The 21,029-nt window shown below is 37.0% G+C and overlaps 1 protein-coding gene across 3 annotated transcripts in view; it reads left to right on the top strand.

Annotated features, from left to right (window-relative positions):
* The window catches only part of AADAT (aminoadipate aminotransferase), a 30,200-nt gene extending 11,697 nt beyond the window's left edge, over nucleotides 1-18,503 (top strand). For 2 of the 3 annotated variants that reach the window (XM_008000259.3, XM_073017720.1), the window contains 10 exons: nucleotides 363-437; nucleotides 4,688-4,897; nucleotides 7,760-7,825; nucleotides 9,179-9,261; nucleotides 9,718-9,814; nucleotides 11,044-11,105; nucleotides 11,956-12,020; nucleotides 13,926-14,032; nucleotides 16,725-16,826; nucleotides 17,760-18,503. In XM_008000259.3, coding sequence (XP_007998450.1) covers nucleotides 363-437; nucleotides 4,688-4,897; nucleotides 7,760-7,825; nucleotides 9,179-9,261; nucleotides 9,718-9,814; nucleotides 11,044-11,105; nucleotides 11,956-12,020; nucleotides 13,926-14,032; nucleotides 16,725-16,826; nucleotides 17,760-17,801 — 909 coding nt within the window. In that variant the 3' untranslated portion in view covers nucleotides 17,802-18,503. The remainder of the gene's footprint in view (nucleotides 1-362; nucleotides 438-4,687; nucleotides 4,898-7,759; nucleotides 7,826-9,178; nucleotides 9,262-9,717; nucleotides 9,815-11,043; nucleotides 11,106-11,955; nucleotides 12,021-13,925; nucleotides 14,033-16,724; nucleotides 16,827-17,759) is intronic. The other variant, XM_008000258.3, reaches the window with a different exon arrangement.
* Nucleotides 18,504-21,029: the final 2,526 nt, after the last annotated feature.

Here is a 21,029-nt window from a genome sequence, read left to right as displayed (position 1 = left end):
AAGGAATAAATGAATGTTAGGAGCCAAACCTCTGTTCACCTTACTCTGGAACAGGAGTTGGCAAACTATGGTTTGAGAGCCAAATCCAGGCCTTCATCAAATTTTATAAATAAAGTTTTATTGGAACGCAGTCATACCCATGCATTTATATATTGTCTATGGCTGCTTTTTCACTATAGAGGCAGAATAGTTGCAACAGAAATACGATGATCCACAAAATGTTTACTGTTTGGCGCTTTATAAACAATTTGCTAATTCTTACTCTAGAATCATGTGAGCTCAAACTAAAAAATGGGCTTCTGAGCATGGAAACAGTACTAACCTATGCTGACTAACAAGTGAACCTATGCTTCTTTTGTTAGGTGTTTGAAATGATCATTAACCCTGGAGATAATGTCCTCCTAGATGAACCTGCTTATTCAGGAACTCTTCAAAGTGTGAGTATACATTTTTACAAAAGGCAACTCTGTTGTAGTAAATAAGAAGAAAACTTATAATAAAAGTTTTATAAGTTTATTATAATAAAGTTAATATCTTATTAACTTTACAATAATCTATACACAGAAAAATGAAGTAGCATCTTTTATCCATAAGCAGGATGATAAATGATATACACAAAATATGTTAAATGTACCCTCTTCTTTATACATTTCTTTTTAAAAATCCAAGTGTATAGGCATTAAAATTAGGTTATATAAAATCATGTCCAGTTCTCTTAATATTTCACTTTAAATGTAACTTAAATTACAAAAATTTATTTTTTATTACTATCTTATTACCATATGCATAAGTACAACCATATTATATGTCAGTTTAGTATACTAATATGGTATAATTAGGACTTTCCACTCCAAAGTTAGACCCGTGGAACTGTGATATACAGAATGAGGAAGCTGATGATCTGACTGTGCTCTGCACTGGTCAGAGCACATTGCTGAGAATTAGGTTTGTTTGGGGCAGTCTACTTTAAGAAAGAAATGTCCACAACTGGAGCATATTCAGAGAAAGATAGTCAGAGTAAATAGGGAATTGGAAACCATACCATATGATGAATGTTGTAGGAACTGGAGCTATTTTCCCCAGAAAGAAAAGACTCAAGAGAGGCATGAAAACTGTCCTCAAATACATAGAAGTTAGTCATGTAACAAAAGAATTAGATTTATTTGTACATGACCTTAGGTTGATAGAACTGGAACCACAGGGAAATAATTTCAGCTCTATATAAGAACTTGCTAACCGTTGGCCTTGCCGGACTTCATAAGAGGTTACAACATTGCCTATCACTGTAGGTGCTCAGTTACTTTTGACTGCCACCTAACACAAATACAGCAAACGTAATTCTAGCTTAGAGTAGGGGAATTGAATGAGATGACCTTTATGCTCTGTTGATTCCAACTTCATGGATTCTCTTATTTTTAAAAAATTTTATATTATTTTTATGAAAATCAACATATAAAGCAATATATAAAACAATTCCATTTGTAATAGCATCCAAAAGAATAAAATACCTAGGAATAAATCTAACAAAGGAGGTGGAAGACTTGTACATTAAAAACTGAAAAATTTTGCTGAAAGAAATTAAGCAAAACTCAAATAAATGGAAAGACTTCCACTGTTCGTAGAATGTAAGACTTACTATTGTTAAGATATTAATACTACCCTAAGCAATTTACAGATTCAATACAATCCCTATCGATATGCCAACAGCCTTTTTTGCAGAAATAGAAAAGCCAATCCTTAAATTGATGTGAGTTTAAAGGACCTAAATAGCCAAAATAATCTTGAAAAAGAACAAATTTGGAAGACCCTCACTTCCCAATTTCAAAACTGCAAAGCTACAGTAATCAAACAATGTGGTACTGGCATAAAGACAATCATATAGACCAATAGAATAGAACTGAGCGTCCAGAAATAAACCCACAAATCCAGTTGATTTCAGTAAGGGTACCAAGATCATTCAGTGGGGGAAAGGGTAGTCTCTTCAACTGTGGTGCTGGGACAACTGGATTTCCACATGCATATGAAAGAACTTGGACCCTTACCTCACACCATATGAAAATTTAACTCAAAATGGATCAAAGACATAAATATAAGCGCTAAAGCTACAAACACTTAGGAGAAAACATAAGGGCACATTTTTATGACCTTAGATTTGGTGGATTTTTTAGATATGATGAAAAATATGAACAACAACAACCACAAAAATAGATAAATTGGACTTGAAGATTTAAACGTGGTTGTGTATCAAAGGACATTATGAAAAAAGTGAAAAAAGAGTCTATACAATGGGAGAAAATATTTATAATAATATATCTGATAAAGCTTTAATATCCAGAACATATAAAGAACTCCTAGAACTCAACAATAGAAAGATAAACAACCCAATTTAAAAATGGACAAAAGACTTAAAGAGACATTAGTCTGAAGAACATGTGCAAAAGACCAATAAGCACATAAAAAGATGCTCAGCATCATTAGTGATTAGAGAAATGCAAAGCAACATAAATCAACATATGAAAGCTGCAAGTTCCTTGATCGTGTAGTGGTTAGTACTCTACAATGTGTGACAGCTGTACCTGCAGTCTGATTATTTGGCAAGACTCAGGCTTGGGGAAAAAAAATTTTTAAGTAGACAAATGCAAATCAAAAGTACTGTGAGATACTACCTCACACATACCAGGATGGCTATTATTTAAAAAAGAAATAGTGAATATGTGAAGACACTGGGTTCATTCATTGCTGGTGGAAATGTAAAATGGTATGGCCACCATGGGAAAGTTTGTCAGTTCCTCAGAAAATTAAAATAGAATTACCGTGTGACCCACAATTCCACTCCTGGGTATATACCCAGAAAGAATTGAAAACTGGGACTCAAACAGATACTTGTATACAAATGTTCATTGCAATATTATTTACAATAGCCAAAAGGTAGAAGCAACTCAAGTGTCCATCAGTAGATGAATGGATAAATAAAATGTGTTATATACATACAATGGAGTATTATTCAGCCATAAGAAGGAACACAGATCTGTTACATATTACAATATGGATGAACCCTGAAAGTGTTTTAACTTTAAGAAGCCAGACACAAAAGGACAAATATTGTATTATTCCAATTATATGAAACATCTAGAATAGACAAATTAATAGAGATAGAAAGTAGATGGGTGGTTACCAGTGGCTGGGAAGAGTAGAGAATGGAGAGTTATTGATTAATAGGTACAGAGTCTCTATTTGGGGTGAGGAAAAAGTTTTGGAAATAGACAGAGGTGATAGATGCACACATTGTGAATGTAATTAATGCCACTGAATTGTACTCCTAAAAATAGTTAAAATGAACTAGACGAGGTGGCTCACGCCTGTAATCCCAGCACTTTGGGAAACCGAGGCTGAAGGATTACTTGAGGTCAGGAGTTCGAGACCATACTGGGCAACATAGCAAAGCACGTGTCTACAAAGTTTTTTTGTTTGTTTAATTAGCCAGGCAGAAGGCAGAGGTGGAAGGATCACTTGAGCCTAGGAGCATGGTGTTACAGGGAGCCATAATTGCACCACTGCACTTCAGCCCGGGCAACAAAGTGAGACTTTGTCGCTTAAAAAAAAATTTGTCGCTTTAAAAAAAAAAAAAAAAAAAAAAAAGGCTTAAAATGGCAACAATTTTACCACAATAAAAAAACTAAAATAAAATAATTACTTTTTCTTAATGATTGGATACTCATAATTTACTTTCCTAAACTCCTAAGATTTAAGATTACATAATGCCTGTGAATGTAAAACCGGTGTCTACATACAAAGCGTGCATATACACACACACAAATGTTTTCACATACCCAAACAGAAAAACAGAAGCTGTATGCCAAGCTTTGAGGAAATATGCTAATAAGCAGTATGCGTTTATTGTATGGCGCAGTGTTGATTTGCTTTATTCATGGTAGATGTGCTTTATAAGATTAAGGCCTTTTAAATTTGTCATAAGGAGGATCTGAATTGTTCTTTTTTATGCATAATTCTACATTTGACTGCTAAAAGAGTATTTGCTTTTCATTTGCAATTTTTTTAGAACCTCATTCAATTATTATTTCTTAAGTTCCTTTTTTTTATTTTAATGCTCAACCATGAATGAGATTCCACAAATTTGTATAAAGCTAAGTCTATAAGCAATGCCAGTACAGCCTTAGCAATTGGTAAAATATGGAAATTCTACTGTACTGCTTGGTGATCTGCTCATCCCATTCATTGTCCCACCACCACCTGTAATCCCAGAACTTTGGGAGGCCAAGGAGGGTGGATCACAAGTTCAGGAGATCCAGACCACCCTGACTAACATGGTGAAACTCCGACTTTACTAAAAATACAAAAAGTTACCTGGGTTTGGTGGCATGCACCTGTAGTCCCAGCTACTCAGGAGGCTGAAGCAGGAGAGTCTCTTGAACCAGGGAGTCGGGGGTTGCAGTGAGCCAAGATCTCACCATTGCATTCTAGCCTGGGTGATAGAGCAAGACTCCATCTCAGAAAAAAAAAAAAAAAAAAAAAGTGTATAACCTCAACCCTCAGGAGCTCAGAGCTGCGTGCAGGTTTATATATTTTTAAGGGTATGAATGAGCAAGTTCTTGGTTAGAAGGAAAAAAAAAATAGCACTTACATTTTGTAATCACGACTGACTCAGGCTTTCTTTTGTGCTCAACAGCTGCACCCACTGGGCTGCAACATTATTAATGTTGCCAGTGATGAACATGGGATTGTTCCAGATTCCCTAAGAGACATACTTTCCAGATGGAAACCAGAAGATTCAAAGAATCCCCAGAAAAACACCCCCAAATTTCTTTATACTGTTCCAAGTGGCAACAACCCTACTGGAAACTCATTAACAAGTGAACGCAAAAAGGAAATCTATGAGGTACTGTAGAATGGGTTAAAGCAGTTATGTTCCTGTTTCTTTGTGACTTTTTAGAAGAGCACTATGCAAGCTCCCTTTCTCATTAGCCTTTTGCTTTCAAGGAATATAATTTTTAATAAAAGGAAATCATATATGCTCAGGGTCCTAATAAATTTAGACACAATAAATTTCTGCATCTTTCCTTAGTTATGAGATTTTTCTTTCTCCATAATTGATGTTTTAATACAAAAGAAATAGCATCCTTGGCCTGATGTTAAATTTTATGAGATTATTTAATATTTTACCCCAAGTTTGATATCCGTTTTTTCTGTGTTGTTAACTTGCCTGTTCTGCTTCCTACTCCTTGTCATCTTAGGTTACCAAGAATTCTTTAAAAATAAGAGGCATGCTCCCCTTTTATGAAATCTCTCTGAGATACCAATGATGCCTAGCTTTTCACTATAAACATTTTTTTAAGTATCAAACATATGTTAAGCTCCACAGAAATCTTTGAAAAATAAGAGAAATTTTGCCTTTTAGAAAGTCTCTTTTATGTACCTGACTGTGCCCCCAACCTTTTACTACAAATAGCTTTTTAAAATAAATACCAAACCCTTTTTAAACTCTATAGAATTTAGTCACATCCAGTGGAATCATAGGAAAGATTACAGCCAGTTCCTTTTACTTAGAAAATTTTAGGTTCAGGCCGGGCGCAGTGGCTCATGCCTGTAATCCCAGCACTTTGGGAGGCCAAGGCGGGTGGATCACAAGGTCAGGAGATGGAGACCATACTGGCTAACACAGTGAAACCCCATCTCTACTAAAAATACAAAAAATTAGCCCAGCGTGGTGATAGGCACCTGTGGTCCCAGCTACTTGGGAGGCTGAGGCAGGAGAATGGCATGAACCCGGAAGGTGGAGCTTGCAGTGGGCTGAGATCGTGCCACTGCACTCCAGCCTGGGTGACACAGCGAGACTCCATCTCAAAAAAAAAAAGAAAAAGAAAATTTAGGTACAAAATATTGTCTCAGGTTGGGTGCAGTGACTTACACAATCCCAGCACTTTGGAAGGCTGAGGTGGGAGGATCGCTTCAGCCCAGGAGTTTGAGACCAACCGGGACAACATAGCAAGACTCCAACTCTAAATATATATACACACACACACATATATACACCTAATACATGTATATAATACATGTAAGTATACCTATATACACATATATACATACACACATATATTTACACATATATACACACACATATACATACACATATATACACACGTATATATACACATATATATACACACACGTATATATGTACACACACCACATACACCGTCATGTTCTTCTGTTTGTACTTCCCGGGCTCTGTCCTGCGTTCTCTTCTTTGTTTACATACCCCCCAGGCAGCCTTGTCCAGTTTTGTGTCTGTCTATTCCATTACATACACAATGACTGCCACATTGCCTGGCCCCTACCTCTTCCCTGAGCCCCAGGCTTCTGTATCCAACTTTCTACTGATATCTCCACAGAGATATCTAATAATCGTTTCACACTTAACATGCCCAAAGTAGAACTCCTGATTTTCCACTGCCCTACCCCAAACCTCTGATCTCCAGCCTCTCACATTCTCCATCTCCATAAAGAGTGCAACTATGAATGGTTACCCTTTATTCCTGTCTTTCCCTCCTTTGCCCCACATTCCCCACATCTAGTTCCTCCTGTGGACTGTACCACTGAGCTTATCCAAGTCCCTCCATTTTTCTCTGTTGTCATCACTGTCCCCATCTTCTGAGCCCCTGCCTGCCCTCACTGGACTCCTCCAGTGCCTTCACTGCACCAGCTGTATTTCACCCTGTGCTCTTAACCAGTCACACTCTTCACACAGCAGCCAGCCACATCCATCCCTGCAGAAATGTCAGTATAAAGCCGGGCTCCAGGCTCCAGTGGTTTCTCCTTGCAGTTAAAATAAAGCCCAAATTCTTTTATCTGCCCTGCAGAGCTAGGTAACATGGTCAGTCTATTCTCAAGCCTTCTCTCTTATCATTCTTCTTGCTGCACTTGGGGCAGCCGCACTGCCCTTTTTAGCCCTTAAACATGTCAAGCATTTTGCGTATCCTGCCGCCTTTGCCCTCATTCATCCCTTAGTCTAGATTCTTCTTCTTCTGATATTTGCACAGCTGACTCCTTCCTGTCATTTTAAGCTCTGATGTTACCTGGTCCGGAAGGGCTTCTCAGTGATTGAACCTGAAATAGCTACCCTGTCACTCTCTTCCCTCACCTGTTGTAATGCGCTGCCCAGCACTTTAAAGCCACCCATCTAGCTGGGCACAGTGGCTCACTCCTGTCATCCCAGCACTTTGGGAGGCTGAAGCAGGTGGATCATTTGAGGTCAGGAGTTCGAGACTAGCCTGACCAACATGGTGAAACCCCATCTCTAGCAAAAAATATAAAAATTAGCTGGGTGTGGTGGTGCATGCCTGTAATCCCAGCTACTTGGGAGGCTGAGGCAGGAGAATCACTTGAGCCCAGGAGGCAGAGGTTGCAGTGAGCCAAGATCGCGCCACTGCACTCCAGCCTGGGCGACGGAGCGAGACTCTCTCAAAAAAAGAAAGTAAATAAAACCAGTCATCTAATGTTTATTCTGCTCATGATCCACAGGCTTTGTATATGCTGTATTTTCCCCTGGAATCTAACTTCCATGAGAATAAGAGCCTTTAATGCCTTGTTCATCTTTTTATCCTCATTGTCTAAGACAATAGACACACAGTAGTTTTTTGAATGCGTACAAAAAATTACAATTCCAAGTGAATTTAATTTTAGATAACTTTTAAGAAATAGATGACTTTAAGAAATAAACAATTACCTCAACCTTTTTTAGCTTGCAAGAAAATATGATTTCCTCATAATAGAAGATGATCCTTACTATTTTCTCCAGTTTAACAAGGTAAGTGATGATATGAACTTATTTCACTATTAGAAGATAAGTTGTTGTAAGTTACTGCACTGTGTTGGATATTAGGCTGACTGCAGAGTCAGAACTGATCCACTTTTACGTGGAAAGTAAATCAATTATGATTAATTTGCTACTACTTTACTTTTCAGTCTTCCAGTTTTATTATGGAATTAGTACCTTTCTTTTTTTGTTATTACTGCTCTTTCCAGAAATTACTTTCCTTCAAAACAGTAGCTGGCTTTCTGTACCAGGCACTGGGGCAAACAGTAGATCAGGGCTGATGGATGCCTTGAACTCCACATCCAAGTTCACAGCTCCTCAAACATCACCCAGGGATGTGAACTGAGTTTCATCTTTGGCTGTCGACTTCTGTGTCTTGGGGGTGGCCGATTAGAATGATGTATGAGAAGGGTTAGGAAGCCATGCTCAAGCGGAAGGAGAAAGAGGGCTGTGCTCCGTGAGCAGTGTCTCCCATAGACACAAGAGGAGGCATCACAGGCAGCACACCACACATTTGCCACCCTGTCATTTCTGTCATGGATCTTACTGCAGAGTAATGGGCATTTAGATTGATTCTCACACTATTATGTATGTGTGCTACCTTTCATGATGATTTTTTCTGATAGATGATAATAATGGTAAGACCAAAGCCTGATTCTTCAAAAGCCAACACTTTCTTTGCTCTCAAGGCCGCAGAGAACATACACTTGGATTCAGCTTGCCCCTTAAATATACTGGGAAAAGATAAGAACTCTTTATTTCTCTACAGGGTTTCCTAAAACATCACTTTTGCCTCCTGCCTCCCACCATCAGCATGCCAGCAAATTTCCTTTCTCATTTGTAGCTACTTTTAAAGTAAATGTTGAAGTCAGTCTTTCATATTGACTAATTTCTCATCTTCATTCGCATCATTTTTCTTTCTGCCGATCGTAAGGATCAGCTCTCTCTCTGAATACCCTTGAGTGCTGCTGGCCATCTTCATTATAGTCTTGTTCAAACTAGTGTTCCTGGAGTCCCTCCTGTAAGTCTGTTAATCCTGGATTTCAACCTCTGGGGCAAAGAGGGCCTGTTTGAAGTTTCCCTAAGTTCATAATAATGGCATCTGAAGCAAATAATGAGCCCTTGTGTGTGTTTTTGGCAGAAAAGCCATGAAGACAAGCAGATGCTAATAAAAGAACATGCATCTTTGTTTGTTATTCCATGTTAAAGGGTTGAAATAAAGGTAAGAGAATATTTGTACTGTTGTTATCCAAATCCATCTCCTGTCTACTCTCTATTCAGAATAATCATACAGTGACTAACAGAGATTTTAGATCAACAGTATTTTTTATTTTTCATTTTAAGTTCAGGGTACCAACATTTCTTTCCATGGATGTTGATGGACGTGTCATCAGAGCTGACTCTTTTTCAAAAATCATTTCCTCCGGGTAAGGCCCTGTGTCTCTAACTTGACACTAGATCTAATAGAGCCAGAGACAGTACCTCAGTATCTTTTAGTCTAGACAAATTTTTTCATTTAAAATGCTTGTAGTCTGCTTGTCTTAAAATATTAGTTTCATTATTAATATTAACATAGGCCTTTTATTCGCTTTATTCACCTCCAATAATCAAAGATTATTGGCTGTTTATCTAACATTGTAGTGGGACCAGTCAGGTTTTTGATATCAGGTATGAAAGGGCACATTTGGAAACACATGGTCAATCTTGTTTTAAATGTACACTTAAATTGATTTTTGAAATAAGAAGTAGTTTTATTAGAATATTTTAATTATCTAGATCCTTTTGTCCCCAGGTCACAATTGTCTGTCTGATGAAATCAGGAAAGTGATATGTAATAATTGTTAATATGGAATTGGTATCGTGCCTTTTCTCTTTTGACATAGGTTGAGAATAGGATTTTTAACTGGTCCAAAACCCTTAATAGAGAGAGTTATTTTACACATACAAGTTTCAACATTGCACCCCAGCACTTTCAACCAGGTAAGGACAATTTAGGAAATATTTTTTTTTTTTTTTTGTAATCAGATCAGAATTTTTTAAAAAAAATAGATGGTAGAGAACAGAAACTCCAAACCTGTTTAGTGACTCATAGTTTGCCTTCTTTGCAGACATGCTAATCTTTCCTAAAGAAATTGGTTGGAATGCGTTTTAATTAAAATAAAGTAAAATTAATTTAAGAGAATATGTAAATTTCCTTACAAACTTTGAGAAATTATTGGATCCCTCTGTAACACAACCTTGCAAGAATGAATAGAAGAGAAAAGTTTGCATAGAATAGGACATTTGTTTGATGTATGTTCCATAAAGTGCAGATGGCCCCATGTTTTGCCAAGTTGGGGACTTTTTTCATATTTTTTGTATCTGTTATCAACAGAGGTTCACATATTTTTGTGTCTGTTATCAACAGAAGTTAACTATCAATTTATAACATTTTAAACTTTTTTTTTTTTTTTTTTTTTTTGAGACAGAGTCTTGCTCTGTCACCCAGGCTGGAGTACAGTGGCATGACCTTGGCTCACTGCAACCTCTGCCTCCCAGGTTCAAGCGATTCTCCTGCCTCAGCCTCCCAAGTAGCTGAGATTACAGGCACACATCACTATGCCCGGCTAATTTTTGTATTTTTGGTAGAGACAGAGTTTCACCATGTTGGCCAGGCTGGTCTCTAACTCCTGGCCTCTGGTGATCCCCCAGCTGGGCCTCCCGAAGTGCTGGAATTACAGGTGTGAGCCACTGCACCCAGCCTAGAATTTCTATTTTAAATAGAAAATCTCCAAATATGTCATGTAACTTTACATATCTACTGTACATTTTTATATTTAGAGAAGCAGTATAGTATGGCAATTAACAGCACGGGTCAAGAGCTGGATAGCCTGACTGAATTCAAGCTGTGGGACTCAGAAAAGTTAACTTAACCCTTGTGCCTCATTAGTAAAATAGAAATTTATGGAGATTACATTTGGTAAAATATATTAGTATCTTACAATAGTGCCTGCTACATAACAAGTACTGTATCAATATTTGTTATTTTTACTAGTATTGTCATTGTTATTAATTGACATTTGTTTTAAATCACTGACTATATAAGCTAGGCTCAGCTTGTTATATCTTATTGTGGTTTACATGTAATCAAAAGTGATTTGCTTTTATATATGGCAAAAATTATATTTTCAGGGGATGAAACATGGTATTTTTGATTTTATCTCTTTTAGCTCATGATATCACAGCTTCTACATGATTGGGGAGAAGAGGGTTTCATGGCTCATGTAGATAGGTATTGTATCATTTCTTTAAATATTTATGAACAAAATAGGAGCCCAGTGAACATAATACAGATCACCTACAGTATTGATTTATTCTTCCTTCCTAAGTATCCTGGGAAAGGAGAAACAATAGGAATGGTCTACTATAAGTCAAAAGTCTATTCATTTTATTAGCTCTTCACCTAGCAAGTCTTCTCAGCATCCAAGGTGTGGTTTGAAAGCAGTGTCCACCCACTCCTAAGGTAGCCCAAAATTCCCACCAGGTTAGGATTTACTTACTTAAATGATTTAATGGGTAAACTATTCATACACAGAAATATTTTATTTAATAATGATTAATTATGAAGAATACATGACATGGGATTTGGCTCAAGTAAAGATGATTGTGAACATAATTTCCCTAAATAGTCTGTATATTGGTACAAGTTATGGATTACTTTAGCTGTGTAAATGTGGTACCTCCTAGGACATTTAGAAATAAGGAGGAATTGGGTATTTGCATTCCCAGACCAGTGATTCATTATTTCAATAGTATTGTCTTTTATCCTGAGTGATGAGAACCAGTATTTAGATAACTAAATGCAAAGATTGATCCTGCTACTTCTAGGTTCTATATTTTACATAGAAATGGACTTCTCTTTTTGAATTTTTATTTTGTAATTATTCTACAATGAAGGAAAAAACACAGCGGTTAAAAGTTTATCACCAGACAAGTGAAACAAATATGCTCCATTCTTCTATCAAGCATTCAACATTTTAATCAAGATAGAAAACAAATTCTTATAGCCTGGACTCTGGAGCCTTTTTTGCTTCTGCAATCAATGTACTGAGCACATCTATTTCATTGTTTTCTTCTTCTAGGGTTACTGATTTCTATAGTAACCAGAAGGATGCAATATTGGCAGCTGCAGACAAGTGGTTAACTGGTGAGTGGAACGTATTCCATCCTCATGATAAACAGTAGCACCTGTAAGAGTAGGGGCTAAACACTGCATATTACTAACAATCCTGGTGGAAAAGAAACAGTCCAGGAGTATTCTTGCTAAGGAAACATTACACCATAAATCATCTTAGAAGCAACATTTGATAAACCTGGGCACAGGCCTTCCTATCCACTTTACCTGTCTGCTGCAAAGAATTTGTGATTTAAAAAAAAAAAAAATCTAAAAATCAACCTCTAACTTACTTAAAGCTTAATAATATCTATTTTCAAAAATTTTAGTTATTTCAGAATTTTAACCCAAAGTAAAATTGTCAAACCATGCTTCTTCTAACTAAACTGTACAAAGGCAGATGTCTCATTGATACATTATTTGCCTTCTAATCATTAACCTCATTTATCTCTGTAGTATTATCTATTGCTAACTTGATTACAAGATGTTTTAGATTCATTTTTCTATTATGAAGGTCAAATTAATCACATGGCTTTAATTGTATTGCTAAAATGCCTTTGATATAAATAATAGTAAACCAAAAATAGCAATTCCTTATTTCTGTCCTATCTTATTTTCTATAAAGTCTTGGTAAAAACAGAATTAGTGGCTGGGTGTGGTGGCTTACGCCTGTAATCTCAGCACTTTGGGAGGCCAAGGCAGGTGAATTACCTGAGGTCAGGAGTTCGAGACCAGCCTGGCCAACATGGCGAAACCCTGTCTCTACTAAAAATACACAAATTAGCTGGGCATGATGGCGGGCACCTGTAATCTCAGCCACTCAGGAGGCTGAGGCAGGAGAATCGCTTGAACCTGGGAGGCAGAGGTGTCAGTGAGCCAAGATCATGCCATTGCGCTCCAGCCTGGGTGAAGCAAAACTCCATCCAAAAAAAAAAAAAAACAGAATTAGTATCTTTTTGACAAGAGCACTATTTTACTACTTTGCATAATAGTACTGAAGAAAAACTTTTGATCAACAGCAAGTTCTTTTTTAAAAAAGATAGTAACGTAAATCAAAAATCATTAGGCGGCCGGGCGCGGTGGCTCAAGCCTGTAATCCCAGCACTTTGGGAGGCCGAGACGGGTGGATCACGAGGTCAGGAGATCGAGACCATCCTGGCTAACCCGGTGAAACCCCGTCTCTACTAAAAAAATACAAAAAACTAGCTGGGCGAGGTGGCGGGCGCCTGTAGTCCCAGCTACTTGGGAGGCTGAGGCAGGAGAATGGCGTGAACCTGGGAGGCGGAGCTTGCAGTGAGCTGAGATCCGGCCACTGCACTCCAGCCTGGGCGACAGAGCGAGACTCCGTCTCAAAAAAAAAAAAAAAAAAAAAAAAATCATTAGGCTTTGTTTTTGATTTCTGTGTCCTAATACTCAATGAAACATAAAGCCCACAACTGCTTCTGGAATTCTTGAATTTTAAGTATTTCTTTTCATAATTAATTACATTCTGATAAAAACGCTAATCCACTGGACATCTAAACTGTTACAAGAATAATAGGATTTGTTGTAATGCTGGAAGAATCCACAAATAATGGAAGAATCCTCTTCTAAATTGAAATAGCCATGTTTGTCTAAGTATGGTTCTAAGTGAAGGAGAGGTGAGTGGGATTTCTTGCACTACCCTAAGACTGACTGCGTTGTAAATATGCACACGTGAGCTATCACTTGCCCACCTTACCTCTCCCTTCCTCCCTCACCCGTAGTAACTTGAAATAAAATCCAGAACATCAATTTTCAAGGCTCACTAAATGATATTTTTTAAAATGCTATAATTGAAGGAACTTTTTTAGGAATACTAGTTTCTACTTACTACACTTACGCCATTTAACAACACACTTTGATATCATCCAAGATGCTTTACTTTGGAAGACATTTATTCTCTTCTTTTATTTGTAGGTTTGGCAGAATGGCATGTTCCTGCTGCTGGAATGTTTTTATGGATTAAAGTTAAAGGCATTAATGATGTAAAAGAACTGATTGAAGAAAAAGCCGTTAAGATGGGGGTAAAACTGGGAGGCGAAGGGCTGGGAAACCTAAAGAAAAGTTACACTTTTTCTTTAATATTTTACTTGAATAGAAATAGAAATAGATGCTTCTTGTTGCCCACCAGCCAACTCATAATGTTCTAATGTTAGATATTTTATTGCATTATCAAAATCTAAGAGGCTTTTGGGTTACATAATTATCCAGCTGGTCTAAATTAGTGGAAATACGGTTGTTCATCTCAGCTACTGATCAGCATAGTGGCTGAGCGTGGTCTCTGGAGTCGCACTTGTTGGGTTTGAGTCCCAGCACCACCCTTTAGGGGATGCGTGGCCTTGAATAGGTTATCCTTTCTGTGCTTTGTCTGTAAAACAGAGGTAGTAAGAATCCCTCTCTCACAGGGTTGCTCTGATGATTAAGTGAGTTAATATGTGTAAAGCCCTTAGGCTAGTATGTGGCACATACTCAGTGCTCAGTAAGAGCCACTGGTATTTAAAATGAAGGGTTTTTTTTCTGATGATGAAGATAAAGTATACTCATGATAGGATATTTGGAAAATGTATAAAAGTATAATGAAAATTTTTTAAATAGCCCATGATTTTACCACCCAGATTTTGTGACCATTTATAGTATAGTTTCTTGAAACGCTTGTTCTTTTAGTATTTTGGCTGTGCACTTATGTTACATGGTTAAAATTATACAGAAAAGTTTGTATCCTGATTTTTTTTTTCACTTAAAGTTAGCTCATAGAATGTATTCTAGGTTTCTTTTTTTTCCCTCTTTCTATATTTAAATTATAAGTCTACTTAGGTTTCATTTGGGGCATCAAGTAAGCTGAAAATTCTAAACATTCTTCTGTGTAACTTTCCAGTTTACCAGATAAATTATTCCTTCTCCATTAATTAAAGCCATTAGCATGTTTGTCAGTCTTTTACACACACTGAAACCTACTGCTAGAGTCAGTTTTGTCTTGAATCATAAGAACTAAAGGACAGATTGGACTGATGATGGCAAAGTGCCATGCTAGTGCCTAAAAGACAAGGTGCTCTGGAAGTTAGATCTAGAGACAGACTGCCTGGACTTCAGTCCTACCTCCACCGCCTTGGTAAAGCTATTATCCTCTCTTAACCATCTTATTTGAGGGCAGGACTCAAACTTTATTAATTGTTCTAACCCTAATCACAGCACATAGTAGGTACTTGATAAATACTTAATTGACTTATTTCAAATAATACATTGTAGTATAATAAATCAATTTGATACATTCTTTTCTTTTCTGTCAATGCCATCATCCTCAAAATATGTGGTAAGTGCTTATCTGTAGGTATGTCTGAGTGAGGTGCTAAGGATATAGACTTTGTTTTTACTATACTCTTCTTCAGTCCTCTTCATTTACTCCATATATCCTGCTACATGTTCTTTTTTTACCTTTACTAAATAATCTCCAGCTTTATCCCCACTTCGTTAGCCCAGATGTTGGCTATCTTCTCTTTCAGCTCCTTGCTTCTAGTACATCCCAACACTCATCCATGCTACTGGGAGAAATGATGGCTTTCATTTTATTTTTAACCAGGACGGAGAAACCCATCTTCTGCCTTGAAATCTTTTCCCCAGAGTACTCCAGATCATGTCACTCCCAATTCCTCTTGTTTTAGCAGACAGTGTAACAAGCAGTTACTCGGTGCTTTTGAAGATCATGATTATACTAGTCAACCCTAACCATCGTAGAAGATAAACTTGAAAATCTCAAAGACTTAATAAGCAATAGAGGTTTATCTCTGACTCACATATAATTCTAAGATGTGACCTGCAGCCTGCTGTGTTCCAACAGTGATTCAGAGACCCGTGTTTCTTACATCTCATTGCCTTTCATTCTTCAATACGGATTCCAAGATGGTCACAAAATGGAAAGAGCGTGGCAGATCACACATGGGATTATTTGTATGGGCCAGCCTTAGACGTCGCTTACCTGGCTTCTGCTCACATCCATTGATTAGGATTTGCTCTCATGGTCACACACAGCTAGAAAGAGGCTGGGGAATAGGGTACATGTGATGCCCAGGAAGAAGAGGAAATGGAGCTTACCGTCAGTGAGCTGTCTGCCTGTGTAGCCATCAAGAACAGCAGCTGTTCCGACCACCCCATCTTGACACGCTTACTTAATACTTTTATTCCTTCATTTTATACATTACATCTTTTACCTCCTTTTAGTTCTTTGCACCAATTTTCTTCCCATCTCAGGGCCTTTACTCTGTGTATCTTTGCCCTCAAATACTGCTCCCTGCTTTTTGTCTGACCTAATTTGTCTTTCAGGCCCCAGCTTAAAAGTAACTTTCAAACTTAATTACTTAAAAATTACTTTTCTAGTTAAACATTTGTTTGTATCTGTTACCATTTATCTTTCTTTAGTAAACTGTCCTTTCTACATTAAAGCTAGAATTTGAGTGTTCTCAGTTTTCCTGTATTCCTGACAGTTTGAGAAGAGATAGTGTTTGCCATATTTATTCTGAACATTTTTTCAGTTTCTATGTGTTTAGTTTTGTTCATTGTATGACATACACAATTTTTATATAAATTAGTACTTTTTCTTGTGATTTCTTTAACTGCTTTTAAATTTAAAACATCCTTCCCTACTCTGAGATTAGGCTGAACTATATTATCTTTGAGTTTTTCTTTAGTGGTACATTACCTATCTTCCACAAACTCTCTTAGGTATTAATGCTCCCTGGAAATGCTTTCTACATCGATAGCTCAGCTCCTAGCCCTTACTTGAGAGCATCCTTCTCTTCAGCTTCTCCAGAACAGATGGATATGGTGAGTGTAGTATTCTCTTCAGAGTAATACTAGCTGGCAGTTCTATTTTTTTAATGCATGTGTATACTTTGTGAATTAGAGTATTACTTAATATCTGTTTGGGTTTCTAAAATTCAGGTATTTGTTGACCAGTCATGAACTATCATTCAAAGACCCATTTTACTTTGTTGCTAGACTTCTATAGAAATGAGACTAAATTGGAGTTAAAATGTATTGTCTGCATGAATAATGTATCACAACCCACTGAGCTGGGTAAATTGTCATGTTATGAGGAAAACTTCTTTCTTTCCTTTAATGAATTAATATGAGCCAGAAGTACAAATTCATGATGGCTGTCAGTCTCTTTCTCTGAAGAAAAAAGTATCAGCAAGGGTCAAATAGAATAATTTTCTTAATCGCAATCTAGCTTTAACCAACATAAGCTGTGTATGTGGAAATAAAACAGAAGAGCTATAAATTGAACAGTGCCATTAACCTTGAGAAGAGTTTATACTTATCCTTGGAAAGGGACATTTTTGGCATGTTCTTTATTTACTTGCATTCTCATGTCATTAAATGTGTTTTTCATAAGTTCTCTCTGTTTTAATTTATTAGTGGACTTGGGCAATTAAATCTATATAAAATGCAGGTGAGAGGTTATATAAAATCTAAAATAGTTCATGTTATGGATAAAATGGAAAATGATCTTGAAGGCCACAAGTACAACAACAACAACAACAACAAATAATCCTGGAAATCTGATGTACTTCAGTCTTCATATTTTAATAGACATTGATGGCATCCTGCACGGATAAAGTTGATGTTCAACTTGACTTTCCAGTGCCTTCTCTCAACCTTAGACAGATACTCTTTATTTGGATTTTTAAAGTTATTACAGAGTTTTCCAATGTAGTATCCTAATTTAATTAATTCTAATATTTTTTTCTGTTTTAGGCCTTCCAGGTATTAGCACAACTTATAAAAGAATCTTTATGAAGAAATTAAACTAGGTTGGGCATGGTGGCTCACACCTATAATCCCAGCACTTTGGGAGGCTGAGGAGGGAGGATCACTTGAGCCCAGGAATTCAAGGCTGCAGTAAGCTACGATCACACCACTGCACTGTGGCCTGTGTGGCAGAACAAGACCCTGTCTCTTAAAAAAGAGAAAAAAAGAAATCAAACTAATCATGCTGCTCATGGATTTTTCCAATAAATTTCTTGTTTTGTCAGGAAGAAATGAACACTGGTGTTATTAGACTTACAGATTAAATTAAATTTCCTCAAACATGTCCTATCTGTAGTAGTTCAACTAGACACCTTTTAAAGTGCCTCTAAATTCATCAGATGGCCAAAATGTATTTATAATCCACTTAGGCATTTTGAAAAATTTTCAACCTGTAAAAAATTACTTTTATCTTGGATTTATTATAAAGAACTTTATAGTTGCTTTATAATTTCCCATAAATTGTCTTTGAAACTAACATTTTACACTGAATTATTTTGAGATTTTAAAGAAATAATTAAGTTCAAAATGGTATATAATGTGTACTTTTTCTACTTTTAGGAAAATTTAATGAGAGCTTATTGCAAAAATTGTTATAATTTGATCATTATAAGTGACTTTCAGTAAAAGTACCATAAACATTATGTTATGCCACAGAAATTCCTTTAAAATAAAATTCTTAAACTAAACATACCTAAAGGCTTCAGACCCATTAATTCTAAGTAAGGAGGGGAGATCATGGACTTAGGAAAATTTACTACATTGTATTTTCATAATAGTACATAATCTACAAAAACACATTCTTACCAATTACGTAATTTAAATCTACTACAACCCTTTAAGGTATTGGCAAATACTTTTTTAGTGATTTTTTTCTCACCTTTTAAAATCTTTATTAAAGTAAGATGTGCTCATTTTAGAATTTTCAAACAATCCAGAATATGTAAGGAATACAGTAAAAGCCACTCACTGTCTCACCCCCAGTGATAACTGCTATAAGCATTTAGCATTCTTCCTGTGCAATGTTCTTCTCTACATACACATGTAATATGTAGAATAGGATCTCATTGTGACAGTGTATCATAAATACCCTGTATTCATTTTCTATCGCTGTTTAACCAATTGACGAAGTGTTCCGTGACCCAGTAATTGTGAAGTTGTAAGTATCTTTGAGGAATTAGGAAGTTTATGTCATTATTATTGATGCCATCCCTTGTGTATATAAACATCTCCATCACAGTTATTATTTTCCTGGACGTCTGGATGAGATGTTACATCTTTCAATAGCTAAAATTCTCAAGCAGAAATCTCAACCTCAAAGATCAAAGCAGCTGTGACCCCAAGCCCAAATCCCTATTTCTAAGGCAACCAGTGGTAATTATGTAGGACCGATTGAAGAGATGCAGGGCCTGGAGGAAGACCAAGATGAGGAACCTGACAATTCACTGTGGGAACAGAAAATTATAAATTAGACTTATAAAAGTAAAATTAGCCTTCCCCTTACTTTATTCAGTACTTTTCAACAATAACCAAAATTGCTTAGCCCAGCATTGCATAGATGAGTGCCTTGCTTTGGTTTTGTTTGTTTGTTTTTAAGTCACCATCATAGAATAGCTGATTTGTAGATCGACTTATAATTCCCAGCTTTCAAGCAAGGGATTACTCCTAACCACAATCTTAAGAAATCTGCTTCTTCAAAGAAAACAGAGCGAGAAAAAGAGTGGGCACACACAGTGCCTTATGACTTAGTGTTTGTTTTTGTCTGCTGAGATTATCTTTCCCTCATTAGGAAACTATAAAGTGTTGGAAAAATGGAACGTTATTCATTGCTATTGCTATTGTGAATTTTTCCAACCTTCTGGAAAAGCAGTTTGGCCCTGTCTACCAAGAAACGTTAAAATGTTCATACCCTTGAATGCAATGTGTTAGATACTGTGGATTAGCTCACTCAGCATAAATTCTAATTTCCTGCTTGTATCTTTGAGCACTGTAAATGCAAAATGCTCCATTTCCAGATGCCCCTGCAGCTACAGTGTCAGATATGGCTGTCATTCAGATGCCCGGATTCAGAACTGAGTTAAGAGGGCAGCAAGGTAAGATGTAAGGCACGCGTTTTGCTGACATGGATCCTAGCTAAGGCAGTATGATTTTTATAGCAAGTAGCTTATTAGTTTGGTGGCTTTCTAATTCTGGCAGAAGCAGTGAAATGCTGGTGCTAGAAATGGTTCCTGGAAGCTGCATCTACTTTTTTAGCAATTCCAACATCTTTGGAAACCACAGAATACATGCTAGTAAACAATTTTCAACAATTTTGGAAGTCATAGAATACATGATAATAAACACTTTTTGCTTTAATCAGCTAGAGTAGTTTCCATTATCTGCAACTGAATGCCAATCAGTATAGCCAGGGGTGTCAAGGGTCTCCAAGCTTGATGATTTACTAAATGGACTCACATGTGATTGTGCACGGAGAGGAAACTTCCAGGCACAAGTTTCTGAGACTCCTGTCTCAGTAGAGTCTCCGTGAGGTCCCAGAGGATGTACTTAATTCCTCCAGCAAGGATGTGTGATAACACACGCAACCACACCTCACCTGAGACTGGTGGCCCAGAGTTTTTTGTTGATGGCCAGTCACATATGCATACAGTGCCTGCATGGCTGACCTCAGTTACTGAAGCTCCACCCCCCAGAGGGAACGCAGGTGTTCACTGTAAATCACATTGTTAGGATAAACTAAATGGAGTACAGTGTGGCTGAACACCTCCCAGCATGCAAAATGCTCTTATCAGTCAGAATATTGCAAGGGCTCAGTTCCGAGGAGCCAGCCAAGGTCCAGTCATGAAAATCCCCCTTCCTTGGTAATGTGCACGGTTTAAGTGGCCTAGATCTGCTCAGTTAACCCTTTCCTCCCCACCACGGATCCCACTTTTAGACATTTATAGTAAACAATTATGCAAACTATGGAAGATACTTTAGAAATGTGAAGATAGTAATTGCAGTTTCAAATAGCAGAAAGCTGGGGGCAGGGGCAGAGCTGTTGTGACTAAAGGTCTCACAATAGGAAAATGGTTGTCAATTATGGTTCATCCACTTAACTGAATGTGAGGCAACCACTAAAACACCATTATGAAGCAGTATTATTCATTTTAGGATGAGGCGGTAAGGTAAAAATGAGTATAATAGGAATGAAAACCCAGGGTGTAAGAAGCATAGCCATAG

The sequence above is a fragment of the Chlorocebus sabaeus genome, chromosome 7 (genome assembly GCF_047675955.1).
Source record: "Chlorocebus sabaeus isolate Y175 chromosome 7, mChlSab1.0.hap1, whole genome shotgun sequence".
Classification (NCBI taxonomy): Eukaryota; Metazoa; Chordata; class Mammalia; order Primates; family Cercopithecidae; genus Chlorocebus; species Chlorocebus sabaeus.
This window is presented reverse-complemented; position numbering and strand designations above follow the sequence as displayed.